The following is an 11859-nucleotide window of genomic DNA, read 5'->3' as shown; positions in this document are numbered from 1 at the left end:
CTGCGGCTTGGCGCTTCGCGGGGCTCGGGGACCCGGCAAGCCGGAAGCGCCGGCCCGCACAACCCTCACGAAGCCGGCGGGCCGCAGAGCCGAGGCCGGACCGCGGCGGAGAGGCGGGGAGGCGCGAGCCCCGCCGCATCCACGCCGCTGATCCCGGTAGCCGCGGCCGGAAAGAGGCTGCGCTGGGCGGCAGGGGCGGGGCCTCGGGGGGCCGCGGACGGGGCGAGGCGGGGCCTAGTGGCTGCGCTGTGCCGAGCTGGTGTCTGACCCGGCGGCGGCGGCGGCGGCTCCTCCACGCGTGGCCCCGCACCTGCTGCCCCCGTCCGGCCCGGAGCTCCGCGGCTATGCGGCTGGCGCTGCTCTGGGCCCTGGGACTCCTGGGCGCGGGCAGCCCTCGGCCCTCCCCGCCGCTCCCAAACATAGGTGAGTGCCCAGGAGGGAGTGGGGTCGAGGGGGTGACCGGGAAGAGATACACGGAAACCCAGAGAGGCCTTGGGGTGCTGGGGTCTGCCAGCGCCTAACCAGGGCGCAGCTTGCCTGGTTTGCTGACCAAGGCCTAGGGCTGGTGATTTGGCGAGGGAATGGAGAAGGAGGAGGATGCTGGCGTCCCCTATCCAGAAGTCCGGCGTGATCCCCGCAGACACCTTCAGGCTCCGCACTGAGGGGTCCTGCCCAGCGCCCCTCAGAATCGCGGAAAGAGTCACTTCCCAGGACTGACGTCTTTCGTCTCTCTAGGGCCTAGCTGACAGTTCCACTCTGTGTGGTGCCCGGAATAGGCACGGCTCGTGGGCTTTAGTGAAAAGGATAATTTCCAGCCGTTCGTTCCACATCTGGGCGGCCCACACCGCTCACCCTGGTGGGGTGGCCACGAGAGAAGTCTGGCGGAGCGGGAGGGGCCCCGGAGGAGCCAGGGGAGGGAGAGCACTTGCCAGGAAAGAGTCTGGGACACCAACTCCTCCTTGGAACTTTCACTTCCCGCTGCTGTCTTGGGCTGGGGGCCGAGAGGGTAGGCGGGGGTGGAGTGTCCGGAGGGGAGAGGGCCATTGTTGGGGGGTGCTGGCGGAGGAAGCGGAGGCTGTTGGGAACGGGTGCGCCTGACTGGGCATCAAGGCTGTTTAGGGAGGTCGGAGTGTTTGCACTGCTCACCCAGGGATGGGCGTTCCCAGCATCTCTTCTGGGAGGGAAAGGAAGGGCAAGTGGGCACCAGGCCACAAGGCTGCTCCCAGTCCTAAGAAAGCGCATTCCTGATTGGGTGGGGGTGTGTGTGTGATTCAGAAGGGATGCTTACAGGGACGGTCCCTGCGAGAACCTGGGATTGGCCAGAGGGAGACCAGGAGGGCTGCAAGCAGGATAGACTGAACTTTCTTTAGGGACTTGTGGATGAAATCGGCAAGTTGGGGATCTTCAGTATCCTCCTTGAAATCCCAGCATGCAGTGCAGGAGCCCTTAAGTCACTGAGAGGCCGTGATGTGCAGGGAGTTGGTGGGTCTGAGGACACCAGCCACCCCAGCTTTGCCAAGGATTCCCTCAGCAGTCTCTTAGGATGTTCTGGGCCCCTGCAGGAGGCACTGGAGAGCAGCAGCAGCAGGAAGCCAAACCAGAGAGGGCCCTGAGTGGATCCTCGGAGAGGCAGGTCGTTCAGGACAGCCCCCCAGTTAGCCTGGCAGAATTGCTCCAGGTGAGTCCCCATCCTGCTGATAATACATTTTCTCACACTTCACATTATTAATCATCTCGAGGCCAAAGTCTGGCTGACCAGCCAGTGAACAGACTTTGTAGCAGCTCCCTCGGCACCTGGCTACACTTAGCCAGCTTCCGCTCTACACACATCTGCCTGCCTCAGTCCCAGTCGGCCCATCCATGTTCACTGGGAGAGTGTCACTACATCTCCTCCTTTCATCTCATGCTGTTCGTTTTCTCAGTAGGGAGAGGGACAGACAGACAGACAGACAGACACACACACACACACACACACACACACACACACACACACTGCAGCTGAGTCAGAGGAAGGGCTGGGGCCTGTGCCGGGTCCTTCATGATGCTTCCTCTCTGGGCAGGAAGCCGAGAAGGGGGTGGCTCCGATACCTTCCCTGACCTCCCCCCCCACAAGCCCCTAGAACAATGCCCAGTCCAGGCAGGGCTTCCTGGTCCCTCCCTTGGGATCCCCCAACCAGTGACCTAATCATTGGTACTCTCCTGAGAGCCTGAGGTTTTCTAGTTACGGAGGTAGGAGTGGTGGGCAGGGCTGGTCGAGGTGAGACATGCCTCTGGTGTTCACAGACTGGTCTCCCTGAAGCCCTGAGGGTCAGAGTGGAGCTGGACGGTGAAAGTCATGTCCTGGAGCTTCTACAGAATAGGTAAGGTGGCAGATACGAGTCATCGCGGGAAGGATTTACCATACATTTATTATGCACCAGGTACTAAGTGCCTGCCCTCATGGACTCCTTCACAACAGTCCTGTAAGGTAGATACTATTATGCAGTTATCCTTATTGAACACGGGAAGACGTTAAAGCCCAGAGAAATTAAATTAACTTGCCTGAGTGCATACAGTCATGCATATCTCAAAAATCACACTGGAACACTGAAAGGCTGGAGGAGACAGCAGCCCAACCTTTGGGCTCTGTGGCCTCAGAGGAACTGAGGAGTTTGGTGGCATTGCCTGGTCCCTAACATGTCCTTGCCACCCCACTAGCTTGTCACCGCAACCCCCTAGGAAGCGGCTCAGACACGGCCTTGCTTTTGTCACAGAGATCTAGTCCCCGGCCGCCCAACTCTGGTGTGGTACCAGCCTGATGGCACCCGGGTGATCAGTGAGGGGCACAGTCTGGTGAGTCAGGCTCTCTTCTGCCGTTTCTGGCCTGGGCAGAGAGGAGGAGGAGGATGGGAGGTAGCAGTCCTGGAGGAAGTGGGAGGACACTTGGCCGGCAAGCTGGACTCCGGGGTTCTCTGGTCTTCCCTGCGAGCGGGTGCTAGCTGATGGGGCCCCCCTGCTTTAGGAGAACTGCTGCTACCGAGGAGATGTGCAGGGCCGCCCCGGCTCACGGGTCTCCCTCTGTGCCTGCTCCGGGATCAGGTACTGTGGGTGGGTCTGACATCCGGGAAGAGGCTACCCAAGCAGGAACCCGAAATGCTCTCTGACTCCGCCTTCTTCCTTAGGGGGTTGGTGGTCCTGTCCCCAGAGAGAAGCTATGCACTGGAGCTGGGGCCTGGAGACCTGCAGGGTCCTCTCCTTGTTTCTCGGACCCAGGACCTCCTCCTGCCAGGCCACACCTGTGCTCCAAGCTGGCATACACCTGTGCCCACTCAAGCTGGCCCAGACCTCCTCCTGGGACAGCAGCACATTCACAGGGTGAGGAGGCTTGGAAGCAGCCCTGGGCTGACTCGGAGCCCAGTTCACGGTGACAGTAGTGCCGTCCTCCTCTGCTCGTCCCAGCGACCCCGGAAGGCAGAGGCTGCCAGGAGCTCTCTCTCTTCAGATGAAGAGACAGCGTGGTTAGAGGACTTGCCTGAGGCCATACACTAGTAAACAGTATATGTAAGATTCAGGGTTCATCCCAAATACCTCCTCTATCTTCTAGGCCCATTGCAGAGAGCATTCACTTGAATAGAAACTTCCACCTAGAAAGCAATACAAACACACTTTCTTCATTTACCAAGGTGGAGATTACCATACAGTGTGAAAACCAAGGTCAGTCGGCATGTCGAGTGCTGAGAACCTGCACCCGGAATCGTGTATTGGATAGCGTCGGCTGTCATTCAGTTGGTTTTTTGTTTCTCCTTTTGAGACACGGTCTCACTGTGTAGCCCTGGCTGGCTGGGTGGGAACTCGCTTTATAGACCAGGCTGGCCTTGAACTCACAGAGATCCACTGCCTCTGTCTCCCAAGTGCTGGGATTAAAGGCGTGTGCCACTATGCCTGGCGTTAGTATTTTTAAACATTGAGAGGAGCCAGGTTTGGGGGTACACAAATCCTAGCAGTTGTTTGGGAAGCGGAGGCAGGAGGATACTGACTTCACTGCCAGCCTGAGCTGTACTGTCTCAAAACACCAAAAGCTGGGTTTTTGTTTTTAACTAGAAGCAGCAGCGTTTGGAGTAGGAAAAGTAGGGGCCTATGACCAGCTTCATCTATTTTTGGTCCAGGATGGGCAGGTCTCTGGCCTCTTGGGCTTCTCATGAGATCTCCTACACTACTCAGAGTGGGCCTGGACACAGCTCGCTCAGCCTGAGGCCATGGCCCTCGGGGGGATCTGCCTGACACCCCCCCCCCATCTTCTCCACAGCTTAAGCGGGATGTGGTAACAGAGACCAAAACGGTTGAGCTGGTGATTGTGGCTGACAACTCCGAGGTGAGTGTGCTGAGTCCACAGCCCTCTGCCGCTCACCCTGCCCCCACTTTCCCGCCGTATTGTATTTCAAGGGAACCCCTCTTGGCCCCCAGGTCAGAAAGTACCCTGACTTCCAACAGCTGCTGAACCGAACACTGGAAGTGGCCCTCCTGCTAGACACGGTGAGTTTGGGCTGGGCAGGAGTCCCGCAGCCGCCCCACCCCCACCCCCCCTCCGCTGCAGGCCCAGCCCCTTTACTGAGTCCCAGCTCTTTCAGTTCTTCCAGCCCTTGAAGGTCCGGGTAGCCCTCGTGGGTCTAGAGGCATGGACCCAGCATGACCTGATAGAGATGAGTTCCAACCCAGCTGTCCTGCTGGACAACTTCCTCCGCTGGCGCCGGACGGACCTGCTGCCTCGGCTGCCCCACGATAGTGCCCAGCTGGTGACGTAAGGACCCCCAAGCTCAGCTCCTGGGACCCTGTGCTAGCTCGTCGGCGCCCAGCTCATATCCCTTCAAGTCCTCCGGAGCTCCGACAACGGCTTTAGACCCTGACCTCTCATCTCTGTCCCGCAGTGGTACTTCTTTCTCTGGGCCCATGGTGGGCATGGCCATTCAGAACTCCATCTGTTCCCCCGACTACTCAGGAGGTGTGAATATGGTAAGTTACCTGAGGGTCTCCTCACTTCCAGGTACACATCTCCTGTGTATGGAGCCTTTACTCACTGAAAGCTCCCTTTAGACTTCACTAGCCTCAAAGCTGTGCCCAAAGAGGGTAGAGTCGCCAGGCGGCGGTGGCGCACGCCTTTAATCCCAGCACTCGGGAGGCAGAGGCAGGCGGATCTCTGTGAGTTCGAGGCCAGTCTGGTCCACAGAGCGAGATCCAGGACAAAAACAGGGCCGGAGAGATGGCTCAGAGATTAAGAGCACTGGCTGCTCTTCCAAAGGCCTTGAGTTCAATTCCCGGCAACCACATGGTGGCTCACAACCATCTATAATGAGATCTGGTGCCCTCTTCTGGCCTGTAGGGACACATGTAGGCAGAAAACTGTATACATAATAAATAAATCTATTTAAAAAAAAAAAAAGAAAAGAAAGAAAGAAAAAACAAAAACAAAAAAAGAGGGTAGAGTCCACAAAGTGGCCTTGACTTGTCAGGGGACGCATTTGTGGCCAGTTTATCATAGTATACAGAGCTGTCATTTGTGACACCTTGGCATTTCTGAGGCCCACAGGCAGAGGGGCTATACAGTGTGTGTTGGGGTGGGGGGGTGTAGTACAGAGTTGAACTAGAACTCAGTATTTCCTGTCACGCAGACTTGGACTTGCCTACTTTAGAAGCATTTAAGGAGGAAGACAGTATCCAGGAGAGTGGATGAGGAGGGAATGGGGAGTCAGGTGTCCATTGTATTGAGTCCAGGCTGGGGCTGGAGCTGGGGTTATCTCCCTCCCCAATGACAGGACCATTCCACAAGCATCTTAGGAGTTGCCTCCTCAATCGCCCATGAGTTGGGCCACAGCCTGGGTCTAGACCATGATTCACCTGGGAGCGGTTGTCCCTGTCCGGGTCCAGCTCCAGCCAAGAGCTGCGTCATGGAAGCCTCCACAGAGTGAGTAACTGGGAGGATGAGGAGGATGGGGGGCAGGATGAGTTAGGATGCAGGAGGGTAAGGCAAGCTAGGAGAGCTTCCAGCCCAGCCCTACTCGCCCCTCTGCCCAGTTTCCTACCAGGTTTGAACTTCAGCAACTGCAGCCGACAGGCCCTGGAAAAAGCCCTCCTCGATGGGATGGGCAGCTGCCTCTTTGAACGGCTGCCCAGCCTGGCCCCCATGTCCTCTTTGTGTGGAAATACGTTTGTGGACCCTGGCGAGCAGTGTGACTGTGGTTTCCCAGATGTGAGCCCCTGACCCGAAGCCTGGCCCTCTCCCAGCTGCACCTTCATCCTGACTCTTCAGACCCTTCTACGTCTCCCGAGTGGCTTTCTGAGGGGGCCTTCCTGTCTTCTCTGTGTGGCGTTGACACCTGGGTTCGCTCTCCGGGAGGGTGGGAAGGCTTGAGCGCTGCTCTGAGACTCAGCTCCCCCTGGCCCCTTGCCTGCAGGAATGCACCGATCCTTGCTGTGACTACTTCACCTGCCAGCTGCGGCCAGGAGCACAGTGTGCCTCCGATGGACCCTGCTGTCAGAACTGCAAGGTGGGCACAGACCGGAGACCAGCCGCCCCGGAGCTCACCGGCCAGGTGACAGGGTCCAAGAGTCATTCTGACCTCTGTGACCCTGAGCTCCTGGCTGAATCTGCCCAGGACCCACTTTGACGCTGACCACCCTCCACAGTTGCACCCAGCTGGCTGGCAGTGCCGCCCTCGCAGAGACGATTGTGATTTGCCCGAGTTCTGCCCCGGAGATAGTTCCCAGTGCCCCGCTGACCTCAGGCTGGGGGACGGTGAACCCTGTGCTGACGGACAGGCTGTGTGTATGCACGGGCGCTGTGCCTCCTACGCCCAGCAGTGCCAGTCGCTCTGGGGACCTGGGGCCCAGCCTGCTGCACCGCTTTGCCTCCAGACAGCCAACACTCGGGGTAACGCCTTCGGGAGCTGTGGGCGCAGCCCCAACGGCAGCTACGTGCCCTGCGCCCCTAGGTAAGTGGAGAACACTGGCTCCGCCTGAGTTTGTGGGAACCTGGGAGCAGCCTCTGCCGACCCTGCTTGTCTTTCTCTCTGCCCCTAGAGATGCCGTCTGTGGACAGCTACAGTGCCAGTGGGGGGGGAGCCAGCCTCTGCTGGGCTCAGTCCAAGACCTGTTCTCGGAGGTCCTGCAAGCCAATGGGAGGCAGCTGAACTGCAGCTGGGCACACCTGGACCTGGGCAACGATGTGGCTCAGCCTCTCCTGGCTCTGCCTGGCACTGCCTGTGGCCCTGGCCTGGTGAGTAGCCTGAGTGGTTGAGACCAGGTAGGAAGGAATAGGTGAAATACAGCAACCTGTGCCCAGGCTTCCCCCCACCAGCTGTCAAGGGCAGAGGCTTCACAGGAGGCCAGACTATTTCTTCAGCGGTCTAGTTCAGTTTCATAGCTGTAAAGGGTAGCCTCACAGCTTTGCAGGTCCCGTCCCTGTAAGGCCCTGTGAGAACGCGACCTTGGCTCTTCTCTCTATGGAACAGGTGTGCATCGACCATCGATGCCAGCCCGTGGATCTCCTGGGAGCACACGAGTGTCGGAGCAAATGCCATGGCCATGGGGTGAGCTGGGTGCAGGAGATGGGAGGGGAAGGGAGCCTGCTGAAGGGGAAGGGGACGTTGGAGGCAGACGTACCCTGGCTTCAGTCTTTCCCACTTCCTGGGAGCGAGTTATCAACGGTACCCATGTCCTGGAGGGCATGAAATGGGTATGAAAGCTGCTAACTGGTGACCACCATATTAAAGGGGTTAGTTTGCTGTCATTTCCCCTGGCATGGATAAAGACTTCCTCCCTCCAGGAGGGAGGTTATGTCTACCCATAATCCACAGCATTCCCGCCAGAAGTCTGAGCTCTTGAAAAGCTAGATGAAGGCCAGCGGTGGTGGCGCACGCCTTTAGTCGCAGCCCTCGGGAGGCAGAGGCAGATGGATCTCTGAGTTTGAAGCCTGCCTGGTCCAGGACAGCCAGGGCTACCCAGAGAAATCTGGTCTTGGAAAAAAGAAAAAAAAAAAAAGGAAAGCCAGCTACAGGGAAATGGTCCCATCTCACAGATGCCCTCATCGCTTGCTCTGTGCCTCCAGGTCTGTGACAGCAGCAGACACTGCCACTGTGAGGAGGGCTGGGCACCCCCTGACTGCGTGACTCAGCTCAGAGGTGAGCCAGGAGCGGGGCCCGGGGTGCCGGGGAGGGTGAACTGGCTCCACCCATCACCTTTCTCTTTGGTCCTCTCCCCGAGTTCTTAGGCATACCTACCCTCAGTGTGGCCTCTTTCCATAGCAACCAGCTCCCTGACCACGGGCCTGCTCCTCAGCCTCCTGGTGGTGGTGGCCCTAGTCCTCCTCGGTGCCAGCTACTGGCACCGAGCCCGCCTGCATCAGCGGCTCTGCCAGCTCAAGGGATCCAGCTGCCAGTATAGGTATGACCACCCCTTCCCTGCCGCTGTCCCCTTCAATTCAGGACAGTTCTGAAGACCCTGCTTCTTTCTTGTCTGTTTCGGTTTTCGGAGACAGCGTTTCTCTCCTTTTTTTTTTTTTTTTTTTTTGGTTTTTCGAGACAGGGTTTCTCTGTGTAGCTTTGCACCTTTCCTGGAACTCACTTGGTAGCCCAGGCTGGCCTCGAACTCACAGAGATCCGCCTGCCTCTGCCTCCCGAGTGCTGGGATTAAAGGCGTGCGCCACTGCCTGGCTTTCAAGCCCCTGCTTCTAAAGGCCCCAGCCAGCAGTCCTTAGCCCCTATTTCTAAATCCCAAACTCTCAGACTCTGGATTTCCTGACCACATTCCTACACACTGTCTACCATCTCTACATGTATCCCTTAACTTCACCCCAGGTACTAAGGCCACTTCACTCAGGACCCCAAAGTAGGGGAAAGGTAGCCTTCTCCCAGGCTGTTCAGCCACACCCCTGGCCTAAACCACACAAAGCTACCCTCCAAGGGCCAAAGGGTTAATTCCCCCCAGATCAGCAGGTGATCCCATTCTCTCTTCGGCTTTCTTCATACTCAGGGCAGCCCAACCAAACCCTCCTGAACGGCCAGGACCTCCACAGCGGGCCCAGCAGACGCCAGGCGCTAAGGTAAGCCCTGGATGGCAGAGCAAAGGGAGTCCGCATTATTTGCGCCTACCTCGGGCCTAGAGGTAGCCTAAAGATTCAAGACTCAAAAAACGACTCGGAGTGCTCAGTCAGTCCGGGGAGTCAGGACAGCAAGAGCGGCAGGCAGGGCCAGTCACCCCAGGAGGCTCCGCTGAGCTCTCTCAGCTGGCCAAACCGGGAGCTTTGAGAGGTGGTTCTGTGCATACCCGCCAGCGACCCGTGCCATGGGATAACGGGGTGGTGGGCAAAGGGGCCTTCGTGTGCTAAGATCTGCCAAGGCCCAGGACATCACGGGTGGAAGGCCGCAGAATGCCCAGGGCCCTCTACCTTTAACGGCAGGGGGTGTGTGTGGGGTCAGCCTGCATGCCCTCTTATTCCATGTCGCCCCTCTGCATGTAGCTGAGAACCTTCCCCCTGCCTCTGGGACTCTGCGGCCCTGGTCTGAACACTAACCCCTTTCTGCCCACATCTGTCTGTTTCCTCTTGCCCACTCTGCCTGCTCCTCCTGCCCTCTCAGCAAGCTAGTGCGGTCATCTTGCCGGTACCCCCCTCCAGGCCGCTGCCCCCTAACCCTGTGCCCAAGAAACTCCAGGTAAATCTGGGCTGGGCCTTGCCCTGGCTCAGGACAGGTGGGAGGCTAGATGCCCAGTCCCAGTTCTCATCCCTGCTTCCCCCCAGTGGTGTTCTTCATTAGGAGACCAGGGTGCCCCCTCCGCCTTCAAAGTCCCAGAAGCAGCAGAGTGAGCCTCCCGCCGTGGTCTCTACTGCCACCTGGTGGTCAATAGTGGGACTACAGCCATCCAGGGACTCCATGATTGATCCGCACCTTCCTTCCCCGAGGCTCCTGTCTATTGGCAAGCACCCAAAGCCCCCTGCGCATGCTCCCGTTTCCCCCCGACCCCCCGGCTGACTTTGCACGCTGACCCCCGGGGAGCCTCTGCATGCTCACTCGCCTTGACCGCTCTCAGAACCACCGCTCCTCTCTTTGTTCAGGCTGAGCTGGCTGAGCGATCCAATCCCCCCACTCGCCCTCTGCCCGCTGACCCTGTGGTGGTGCGGCACCCAAAGGTAACAGTGAGGGGAAAGCAGGGCATTGCCTCTCCGACCTAGAGCCATGGTGGCAGCACAGGATGCCCCCCACCCTGTGCCTCGGGGCAGGTAACCCCGCGGCACCTCTGGTAGTGACAGGTTTGTGTGGAGACGAAGGTGACCGCTAGCGCCGCTCCGTCGAGGGTGGGAATCATGACATCCTTCCAAACTGGTCTTCTCTCTCAGTCTCAGGGGCCCGCCAAACCCCCACCCCCAAGGAAGCCACTGCCTGCCAACCCACAGGGCCGGCACCCATCAGGTGACCTGCCGGGTCCAGGGGATGGGAGCATGCAGCCGGTGGTGCCCTCCAGGTAGGTGAGGAGGGGGTTGCTAGGGACGCCTGTCTGCCAGTGAGGCAGCCAGGGCAAGAGCTTTGACTTTTTTTTTCCCCCTTGGCTTTCTCAACTCCAGGCCAGCTCCACCGCCCCCAGCAGTACCCTCGCTCTACCTCTGACCTCTCTTGAGACTTGGCTGACTCCCGCCCAGATTTAAGACTTAAAGAAGTGAAATCTCGGCCGCTGCCGCCCCTCCCCCCCCTCCCCCCCCCCCCCCCCCCGACAAATGACTAGAGGCGCAGGAGCCTAGACAATGAAGTGTCCAGCCCTAGGGAACCACCCACCATCAGGCGCTGTTAAGCAACGCCTGGGGACCCACCAAAATAGCTGCACCTGGCTGCTGGGGAGGGGCTGGGGCTGGAGTAGGTGGCGGAGGGGCATGCACACAGTCTGTCTTTGCTCTTTGGTAATAAATGTGAGAATCTTGGAATGTGGCTCCTGGAAGATGGGTAGTTCCTGTTGTTCCTAGGTCTGGCCACTAGGAGACGCTGCTGAGTCAGACCGGGGCCTGTTGGGGAGTATGACATCCTAGAAAGGGTCAACTAGAATTTGTCACTGGGGATGCTTATAGCTTGTTTCTGCCCAGCCTTGGATGGCCTCTAGTTTCCAAGTGCTCCGTGCCAATGCTGTTCAGCCCCGCGCCACAGCTATAGACAAATGACCTAAGTCGTCAGACCTGCATCCCCACCCTCTGGCCAGTGGCTGGGAAAATGGATCTAACTGGTGTTCTCAGAGCCCTGAGCCTGGGCGGAGTAGGGCAGCAACCGCTTGGATTCCAAGGCTTCACACCTGCCTCCTCCACCTCCCTGCCCCCACCCGAAGGCGCTAGAACAAAGGTGCTTTGTGCCTTGTACAGATTGCTACTACCTCATCACTTGGTCCTCAGGACGGAGGCCTCCCGGGAGAGAGAAGGTGGGGGGGGGGGAGATAAGAGGCAGGCTCTTCCCCAAAGTGGTCACCCACTATGACACCTCAGGCTCTGGAGGACTAGGGGTGTCCCCAGAGGCACTTCATGCCTTCCCCTTGCACCATCCTCTGGATGCGCCAAGAAAAGAGCAATGCATGGGAGTGATTCTTCTGTTTCAGCCTCCAAAAATATCTGGGGTTTCAGGTGCTGGCCAGTGTGTGTGTGTGTGTGTGTGTGTGTGTGTGTGTGTGTGCGCGCGCGCGCGCGCGCGCGCGCGCGCGGGTGCCTGTGTGAACTATCCTGAGTGTAGTTCAAGCTGACTGGAACTCTGGATTCTTCTGAGACATTCTCCAGTACTGAGACTATGTTTGTAATTGCATATGCAGTCCAGCTCTGGCCTCCCAGACTTTCAATAAGGCTTTCTACCTTGAACTAAT

The 11859-nt window shown here is 58.5% G+C and overlaps 1 protein-coding gene across 6 annotated transcripts; it reads left to right on the top strand.

Annotated features, from left to right (window-relative positions):
- The first annotated feature begins 218 nt into the window (after nucleotides 1–218).
- Adam15 (ADAM metallopeptidase domain 15) lies at nucleotides 219–10949 on the top strand. Of its 6 annotated transcripts, none has more exons than XM_042279375.2 (23): nucleotides 219–423; nucleotides 1563–1678; nucleotides 2284–2360; nucleotides 2754–2832; nucleotides 3002–3078; nucleotides 3162–3354; nucleotides 4286–4351; nucleotides 4444–4512; nucleotides 4608–4777; nucleotides 4905–4989; nucleotides 5790–5938; nucleotides 6049–6223; nucleotides 6429–6521; nucleotides 6661–6965; nucleotides 7054–7249; nucleotides 7485–7562; nucleotides 8081–8153; nucleotides 8277–8415; nucleotides 9004–9073; nucleotides 9609–9683; nucleotides 10085–10159; nucleotides 10367–10491; nucleotides 10592–10949. In XM_042279375.2, the coding sequence occupies exons 1-23, from the start codon at nucleotides 345–347 to the stop codon at nucleotides 10632–10634; spliced, it is 2607 nt and encodes an 868-aa protein (XP_042135309.2). In that variant the 5' UTR covers nucleotides 219–344; the 3' UTR covers nucleotides 10635–10949. The 6 variants fall into 6 exon arrangements, 4 of the variants coding, with proteins under 4 accessions (XP_042135309.2, XP_042135312.2, XP_042135310.2 ...); XR_006073259.2 differs by lacking the exon at nucleotides 10592–10949 and adding an exon at nucleotides 9770–9945 and having other exon boundaries at nucleotides 224–423; nucleotides 10367–10382; XR_013052159.1 differs by lacking the exon at nucleotides 9609–9683 and adding an exon at nucleotides 9770–9945 and having other exon boundaries at nucleotides 225–423.
- The last annotated feature ends 910 nt before the right edge of the window (nucleotides 10950–11859 follow it).

Source organism: Peromyscus maniculatus, chromosome 6 (genome assembly GCF_049852395.1).
Source record: "Peromyscus maniculatus bairdii isolate BWxNUB_F1_BW_parent chromosome 6, HU_Pman_BW_mat_3.1, whole genome shotgun sequence".
Classification (NCBI taxonomy): domain Eukaryota; kingdom Metazoa; phylum Chordata; class Mammalia; order Rodentia; family Cricetidae; genus Peromyscus; species Peromyscus maniculatus.
This window is presented reverse-complemented; position numbering and strand designations above follow the sequence as displayed.

Coding starts and splice junctions, on each gene's coding strand:
- Adam15 (XM_042279375.2), top strand. CDS start 345: ATGCGGCTGGCGCTGCTCTGGGCCCTGGGACTCCTGGGCGCGGGCAGC. Junction 4,990..5,789: donor ACTCAGGAGGTGTGAATATG/GTAAGTTACCTG, acceptor CCCCAATGACAG/GACCATTCCACAAGCATCTT. Junction 9,074..9,608: donor AGCAGACGCCAGGCGCTAAG/GTAAGCCCTGGA, acceptor CTGCCCTCTCAG/CAAGCTAGTGCGGTCATCTT.